Here is an 8972-nt window from a genome sequence, read left to right as displayed (position 1 = left end):
CTCTGGTGCCCCATTTTCCAGGAAGCCCTTCCTCATCCCTGTAGCTTAAAGTGATTTTTCTCTCCTCACATTTTCCTTGAGTATTATGGCACTACCTTTTGCCCCTTATGTAACTGTAAATCACTCTCCCAGATTAAATTGTAAACTCCATGGGGGCAATTTGAACCCAAGCAAATGTTTGTTGGATTGAATTAGTATCCCAAATTGTTAATCAGAAACACCTTTAAGTGCTTCCATGGGCATGACCCACTGGTCTCGTTCATTGCTTGGAGTCCTTTCCCTTCTAGAAGATGAGTTTTCTGAGAGCAGTGTTTATATCGTATCTGTTGTTTGATCTCCAACGCCAGGGAGGCAGGGGGAGCTCACTCTGAAGCCTTTACTTGTTGCCCTTGGCTGTGCCATTTTTGAAGCAAGGTACTACAATTAAAAGAATGCCAACTCTAGACTCAGGGAATCTGAGTTCATATCCTGCCTCAGAATTTACAACCCATCTGACCTTGGGGAAATAGTCACTTAATCTTTCTGGGCCTTAGTTTCCTAACCTGTAAAATGAAGGGGTTAGACTAGCTGTCTCTGTAGTCCTTTTTAGCTCTTGATTTATGACACTATGATATTATTTAGAAATGGGAGATGATTCCCTTATTTTAGAAGGTCCCCCCTTTCTTTCTCTCCATGCAAAGGAATTCCCTTGCCAGAAGTGACCTTCCCTTGGTCCTCCATTTAGCTTCCTCCTGATACAACCAAGTATCTAAAAGCCCACCTCCTCCTGGATGCCTTCCTGGGAAAGGTTTCGATTTCTTAAAACTACTTTCTGCGTTCCCAAAAAATTAGAATCATATGTATCTGAGCTGGAAGGGACCTCAGAAGTCATCTATTCTAGCTCATATATCAGTCAGTCAGTAGGTCAACATTTATTAAGTATCTGCTGTGTGCCAGGCACTAGGACTGGGGATAAAAACAAAGGCAAGAGGCTTTCTGTGCTTTCAAGGAGTTCACAGTCTAATGGGGAGATAGCATGTAAACAGTCATGTCAAATGTGCCATGCTGAGGATAAGTAGAAGAAAATTGACACAACAAGGTGTTAGAATTAGGGGAGTGGGAGTGGGAAAAGGTTCCTATAGAAGGTGGGATTTTAGTTGAGACTTGAAGAGAAGGAGACTGAGCATTCTGGGCATGGGGACAGCCAGTAAAAATGCCTAGAACCAAAAGATGGTGTATCTTGTAGGCCAGTGTCACTGGAACAAAGAATGCATGTGTGGGGTAAGAGGGAAAGGGGACACAAGATGTAAGAAGACTGGAAAGGTTGGTGAGAGGAGGGCTAGGTTAAAAACTCTGGACACCAAGCAGAAGATTTTCTGTTAGATCTCAGAGGTGATAGACCTTTTGAAGTTCACTGATCTAAATCGAGACAGAGAATCCAGAAGGATGGAGTGAGAAGGGAGAGAACCTCAGGCTTGGGGAACAGCCAAACCTAGACAAGAATCTCTTCTACAATATATTTGATAAGTGGTCACTCTTGCTTGAAGACTGCTTGAGGAAGGTAACTCAATACCTCCTCAGGTGGCTCATTCCACTTTGGTAAATCACTAAGCTCTTAGCAAGATTTGACCAACATCAAACTTAAATCTACTTCTAGGCTCCTTCCACTGACTCCTTTTGGTTCTGCCCCCCAAGTCAAGCTGTACTAGACTAATCCTTCCCTCTCCTACATGCCAGCCTTTCAGACACTTGAAGACATCTATTGTGTCTCCTCTGAATTTTCTCTTCCCTGGGTTAACTATCGCTAGTTAAACGAGCACCCTTCTTTATTCTACTTATTTCCATCTTATCAACGTCCATCCTAATAGGTGGCACCAGAACTAGACAAAATACTTCAGATGTAGCTTGATTGAGTCTGAATATAATAAGATAATCACCTCATTGAACTCTCATTGTTAAATTAAAATATTTTATATATATAGTTAACATATAATTAATATAGACTAAGATCATGTGGTCTTCATTTATTTATTGATTTTGGCTGCAGAATAACACCATTATCGAGCCACATTTTCCATCTTACATTTGTGAAGTTGATTTTTTTGGACACAAATATGGGCCTTTATATTTCTTCCTATTAAATTTTATCTTATTAAATACATGATAAGTGTAATTAGGCTGCATAATGGTAAAAAAAATTATACAGTATAAGCAATGTAAAAGTATAATAAAAATATGATCAAAAAAAGGTGAGTTGATTATAGAGATAACTGTATATTGAGGTTGTGGCAGTGAGAATTGGAGGGAGCTCCCTAACCCCACAATGCCAGGTGGATGTTTTTTGAGGAATGTTCAACTGTATGTATGGGCAGGTAGGAATTGATTTCCATCTCCGTGGTTGAAGGACGTTCCCACAACAAAAAGGTCCCATTTCCATTAGAATGATGGAGATTTAGCCCAACTATCTATTTCTAACTCTCATGATCTTTTGGATACTGACTTGGTCTTCCAGAATGTTAACTGTCTCTCAACTTTGTGTTGTCTATAAATTTAATGTGCCTTTCTCCAAGTCAAGGATAAAAATGTTAAGCAGTTCAGGGTTGAGCACAGATCCTCCGGGAGCTCCTCTAGTGACTTCCTCCCAAGGTGGCATTGACACTGAACCATTAACTACACTGACAACTCTTTGAACCTGCCCCTTCAACCTATTCTGTTCACAGGAAGTAACCTGTGTTGGCCAAAGGGAATTATATTATACAGACAGCATAAAGCACTTGTGATAATGAATTTAAAGTGCTGTGTGAACTTTATTATTATCGTCATTGACCATTGTTATTATTGACCACCGACCCAGGCTTGCAGCCTAGCTATCATCCTCACACACATTCCCCTTATTCCCCATGTCCAATCAATTGTTAAATCTACCTTTTTGCTACCTTCCTCCTTCTCTCCTCTTACACTACCACCCTAATTCAGGCCCTCAACACGTCATGCCTTGGCTATTTCAAGAGCCCGTGGATCGGTCTCCTTTTCTTAAGTTTCTTCCCATTATTGCAGCATATCTTACATCCAGATGGTCAGTTAATCTCCCTAAAGCTCCAATCTGATATGTCTCATTTCCCTTTCCCCACCCCAATTCAATAAACTCCAGTGGCTCCCTATTACCTATAAAACAAAAACAACAAAAAAAAAAAATCCTGTTTGACTTTCAAAGACCTTTGTCATCTGGCCATTTTCAATCTTCTTATACCTTACTTTTCAACCTCTCACCGGAATTCTTTAATCCAGTGATGGACTTCCTTGCCTTTTCTCACATCTCTTGACTCTCATCAGTTTTCATTGGCTGTCTCCCATGCTTGGAATTCTCTCTACCTCCTGGCTTCCTTGGTTTCCTTCAAGTCTCAACTGAAGTCTCATCTTCTGTAAGAAGGCTTTTCTGATCCCCCTCAACCCTACTGCCTTCCCTTTGAGATTATCTCCATTTTATCCTGTCTCTATCCTTCTCATGCATACTTGTTTTCCTTTTGTCTCCCTCCATTAGGCTGTAAGCTTCTTGAGGACAGGAAATATTCCTTGCTTCTTTCTTTATATTCTCAGCACATAATAGGAGCTTAATAAATGATTGCTGACTTATTATTAGTCATTATTATTTGAGGAAACAAGAGGAGACAGTAAGGCACAGTCGATAGAAATCTACCCCTGGAAGAAAGAAAACCTGGGTCAGGCTCCAACTCTAGCACAGTCTCTGTAACCCTGGGTAAATTACTTCCCTTCTCAGTTACTGAGACAACTTTCTATGAATGTCAGTTTCAGAACAGCTGCCAATCTAACCAGGAGTGAGTTTCCTCACCAGGGTGGAGTGACTTTAAAAGTAAGTCTTGCTCTGCCCTTGTTTTCTGAATCAGGATTTTTTTTTGTTCCTGTTCCTGTTGAAGCACAGAACTTTGCCTCTTGCTTAATATACTTTAAGACAACCTATTCCCATAGTCTCTCTTTCTCTTGAACCCAACTTTACCCTGCCTTCTCATGTATCAACCCTTTCCCTATTTGTAGAGTTTTGCTCAGTTTATTAATTCCTCCCTTTCCCTCCTACTTATCCAAATCTTCCCTCCTTTTCCCCTCTCAGTTAAGTAATGGAATAAAATCCTTCCCCTCCCCCCCTTTTTACCTTCATTTATTTGTTAGTTTTCTTTTTCATTTTCTGGGGTCCTCTTTTTTAAATTTTATTTTTAAATTTTTTTTCTGGGCCTTTTTCTAAAAAGGATTTCATTTCCTTGTTCTCTTCATTAATTCTCTTTCTGTATAAAATTTTCCTCTTTGTTTCATGGTCCATAGACTTATTTCTTCCTTGTCTGGTCTCTGTGTTCCTTATGGAATTACAGTCACTAAAGTATCTATTTTGCATTCCCTCTTCTAAACAATTTCTATGTCATTGCCTTGTTGACATCGCTCTCTTTTTTTCGATTGTGCCTCACTCTTAGAAGTATTAATTTCTACAGGTGATAGTGATGATAGAAATATTGTCCTCTGATAGAAATTTTCCTGTGTCCCTAATTGTTCAATCCTTATGATCATGGTCTTTTCCCATTTGCCATGAAATGTCATCTTTGGGTCTATGACCTCTCACCCTTTTGGATGTCTGTTAATCCTCAGAAGCTTCAATTCCCTTTCTCCTGAGTCAGAGTTCCCATTTCCCATGACCATATCAGAGTTCCCATATCTGTCCCCTGCATTGGAATATTCTTCAGGGGGCCTGTCTCCCTCCACCAAATCAAGATTTCCTCATTCCTTTGCCTCTGTTTCAAATCACTCTTTTTGCCCTCTCACCCATTCTCCATTAGCTCCTCTTCTTCTAGAGAGACTGTAGGTCATCATTTACCACAGACCTGATTACTGTACACCACCCATTCATTCCCTTCTCTCCTTCTAGTCACCTCCCCATTCTACAGTTTCAGGCCTTTCTCAGTCTTTTACCTCTTGTACAGAAGGCTAAGGAAGCACTAAAAGAAAGACAAGAAGGAATATCACCACAGGTACAATAACCTACATTTCTAGGCCTAACACTGCTCGTCCTTGTTTTAAATGAGAGAAATGTTTAGAGAGGAAGGTTGGTATGGTGGAGAGACTGAGGCATTTGGAGTTCAAATTCTAGCTCTGTCATTTACCACCCACTTTCTCGATCTGTTCCTCATCTGTAAAAGCGTTGGACTGGATGGACTTTAGGGTCCCTCACTTTTCAAAACCCAATGATCTCCTGAGTGCTTTACCTGTAATTCAAAGACTTGACGTTTTGTCAGTAGGTAGTAGATGGTAACACCTGCTACGCTTTAGTAGAATATCTTCTTGAATTGTTGTCGGCAATAATATAATAATATGTAATAAATAAAATAATAACATAATTAAATATATACACATGCATATCACCTGCTTTGCTCTTCCCCTGTCCCTCAACTAAACCTGGAGCCCTCCATTCCCCTTTCCCACCCCCCACCCCACCATTCTGGTGATGCATTACTCTAAACTTAGCTAAGCCATCCTTCGATGACAGATGCATCGGCCAGTACTCAGACACACACACACAGTATTCAAGGCTTTGCCAGCTTGGTAGGGCCAGCCAGAACTCACATTCCACTGACACAGCCTTCCAGGACCTCAGCACCACAATGCCATGTTGGAGGAGGACTTTAGCAGAGGCCTTGTATAGAATAGGAAGGCACAGTATGAATACTGGCTGAACTGAGGCAGGACCATCCTGGGATGACTGGAGACTAACTTTTTTTTTGGTGCCACCTGTATGGTCTGCTGTCATCTCTTGTAAATCTCTAGAGTTGTGTGGGGATGATCCATTGGCTAGCCTGGAATAAGTGTCTCTTAGACAATCAAGGGATCCAGGGCTATAAAAAGTCTTAGAGATCATTCTGCTCAATGCAGATTGAAGAAAATGAGACTGGAAGGGGTGATATAGCTTATCGATAGAACCATCATTGGAACCTCAGTCTCTAGGTTCCAAATTCAGCTTACTTCCTGATATACAGCTCTGTCCTGCTCTGCCTTGTTTTCTCTGGCTTTGATTCCCATATTCCCTCCTCCCCGGCAGAGGCCTTGGGAGATACAACCACAGGGAGTCTACAAAAGCACAGATGAGAGACACATCGGAACCCTGCCATATGCAGACAGAACAACTTTATTAAAAATGCAGCTGTTAGAAAAACCCTCAGAGGGGATGTCTGACGCAGACAGTGGCTGGCACTGAGAAGTACAAATCTTAAATAAATTCATCAGGATAGGCACATGCAAATACATTTTTTCTTTAAAAAAAGGGAAAAAAGTTCTTCTCTCTCCAAATAAAAGAGTACAATAAAGAAACCTGCCCCCCCCCCCCCAATTTGCCAGTTTGTTTTGATTGCTTGCAACTTTGAAATTTGCAACGTGGCTCTCAGCCCTTTTGAGACCATTTCTTTGGCTAAGGATAGAGAAAGAGTAGTGGGGGATGGAGTTTTAATAGGGATCACCTGGTTCTTTTTTGGGTTCAGAACTGGACTGCCCAGTTGAGTTCTCATAGCTCACTTTTTTCCTCTGAAAGATGGGAAGAACCCAGCTGATATGGAAAATATATTGAATTTGGCATTGGAGAGGGCAGTGAAGGCACTTAGAAAGCATAGAATGGCGGTGGTGGAGCGGGGCAGTCAACACCACAGTCTGCCACTATGCTTTGCATGGTTTTGTGGCTGGCCCTAAAAAGGGATTAATGTCACCTCCAGTTCTGGTCATGGGAAAAAGTGCAGCAGGTGTGGGCAGCTGTCAGCTACTGGGAAGAGGGGAAGAGTCTATGTTCATAGACTCATATATTTGGAGCTGGAAGGGACCTTAGAGGTCAGGGAGGCCCAGAGAGGTTAAATTACTTGCCCATGGTAACAAAGTTGGCAAATATCTCAGGCAAATTTGAATTCAGGTCTTTCAGACTCCAAGTCCAACACTATTCACTCCACCATTTTCTCCCCTAACAGGGGGAGGCCCCAAACCTTTTCTCTGATGTGGTCTGTTTTTCTGTGGACATAGGGAACAGGAACTGTGGGAAATGCTCCTTTAGTTAATACTGGATGGAAAAAGTCTCTATCTTCTGGTTGGAACTCTTCCCAGTTCCCACCCACCCAATAGAAGTAGCAGTATATCTTAGAATGCTTCTCCAGGGCAAAAAATTCCCACCTCTTCCTGCTCCAAGGGATAGGTGGCTCACAATCCAGCATTTGGTCCTGCTGGGCCACCAGCTGGGAAGAGTCTAAAAGCCTTCAGAAACAGCCCTTGAGGATGACCCCATCTCTCAGTTTTGGTGACCTGCTGCAGCTGACAGGAAGTATAATTCCCTGGTTTTATGAGAAAATTAATCCATTTTTTCCCACTGTGGGGGCACCCTGGGATCCAGGCAGCAGTGAGCCTTGGGGTTACCAAAGGGCTTTTCCTGGCAGTCAGCAGGGCTGGAGGAATGGTCACTGTCGACAAGCCTCTCTGGTGACATTGGGCAATGGGTAGGCAAAGAGAGAGAAGTCCAGGATGTATTTGGGCAAAAGCTCCTGGAGCAAGGCCCTGGGAGTATTGCAGAGATGGTAGTGGAGGCTCTCTGGACTGGCTGGTCGATACCAGGCCTGTCGAGAGGGGAATCGAACTGTGGGTGGTGCCCTCACCCACTCCAGCACTTGGTTGGCATCAGCCTCCAGTCGCTCATAGAAGCCTACAAAGTCATAGTGCACGGCACAGGGTTGGCACAGCTGGTAGACGGGCATCCAGTGCTCATTCATACGCTCTGGCTCTTCATCCACCAGGTACCTGAGGAACTCGGGGAAGGTGACGTCGTCCCCAGCCGGGCTAGGGCCCGCGCCCACCCGGTAGCGCCGGACGATCTCGGTGCCATAGCGCTGCTGGTACTCCCTGATCTCGCCGAACTTGTTTCGGTAGGCAGAGAGGAGGCGCTCCATGGGCTCCCGAACGAACAAGAACTTGAAGTAGTGCTGTAGGCGGTATCGGATCTCCTCGGGGCGGAGGTCGGCCAGGAACACCAGGTCACTGCGATGGTCCATCTTGAGCCGGACGTCCACGCTGTCCAGGGCCCCGGCCAGCACCTTGAGCACGCGCTTCCAGTTGGAGCAGGCCACTTTGGGCACGTAGCAGTAGAGGAAGTGGTACCGGTCACTCACCAAGATGTGCCTGAGCAGGGTCCGACGCTGCCCCGCCGGGAGGTCCCACGGGTCACGGGGCATGCCCGGCTGCCCACAGACGGCCCGTAAGGTCCGATTGCGGACGTCCTGCCGCACCTGGTGGTCCGAGTCCCCGGGGTCCAGCAGTCTCTCCGGACCTCCGGCTGCCACCCCACGCCAAACAGGGTCCCCTCTGCCGTGGGGGTGCAGGGGCGGGGGCTTCATCTCCGCCAGGATGCCCCTCTCGATCATGAGCAGCAGCCCACTGGAGGCCACGATGACCCCGAACATCAGCATGGAGGGCAGCAGCAGGGGTGGCCCTCCTGGCCCGCCCCGACCCCTTCCAGCGGCCAGGGGGGCCCTCCTCGATGCCCGCCCCAGGGCCTCGGGGCCCTTCGGGGCTGTCAGGGGGGTGAGGGGCCGGGGGAACATGGCACTTGCACCCGCTCCAGGGGGAAGGACCCACTCAAGCGCTGGCTTTCTCGGGTGGGGCGGTCACTTGGAGACAACTCGGAGTCTCGGGCAGCCAGGGAGGGGTGGAGGCCCAGCCTGGGGAAGGGGAAGGGCTGCCGGGCTCTGGCTCCAGGCGAGGGAAAGCGCCGGGGGTCCGGGAGGCCGCCCCGGCAGGGGCCCGGCGGAGCGGCCCAGAGGGGCGGCTGGAAGTTACCGAGAGCGGAGCTGCGGACGCCGCGGGTCGGGCCGGCGGGGCAGAGGAGGGAAGCCGCCGAGGCCGGATGTCCCGCCTGGCCCCGCTCCCCCTTCTCGGGCTCGGCCCGGCCCCAGCTGTGACATCGAGCGGAG

General features: G+C 46.1%; 1 protein-coding gene across 1 annotated transcript; it reads right to left on the bottom strand.

The window, feature by feature from the left end:
• Nucleotides 1-6131: 6131 nt before the first annotated feature.
• On the bottom strand, nt 6132-8745 carry CHST14 (carbohydrate sulfotransferase 14). Its single transcript, XM_072624332.1, has one exon. The coding sequence runs from the start codon at nt 8601-8603 to the stop codon at nt 7467-7469; it is 1137 nt and encodes a 378-aa protein (XP_072480433.1). The 5' UTR covers nt 8604-8745; the 3' UTR covers nt 6132-7466.
• Nucleotides 8746-8972: the final 227 nt, after the last annotated feature.

The sequence above is a fragment of the Notamacropus eugenii genome, chromosome 7, assembly GCF_028372415.1.
Source record: "Notamacropus eugenii isolate mMacEug1 chromosome 7, mMacEug1.pri_v2, whole genome shotgun sequence".
Classification (NCBI taxonomy): Eukaryota; Metazoa; Chordata; class Mammalia; order Diprotodontia; family Macropodidae; genus Notamacropus; species Notamacropus eugenii.
Note: the sequence above shows the minus strand (reverse complement) of the source record. Positions and strands in the feature narration are given on the sequence as shown.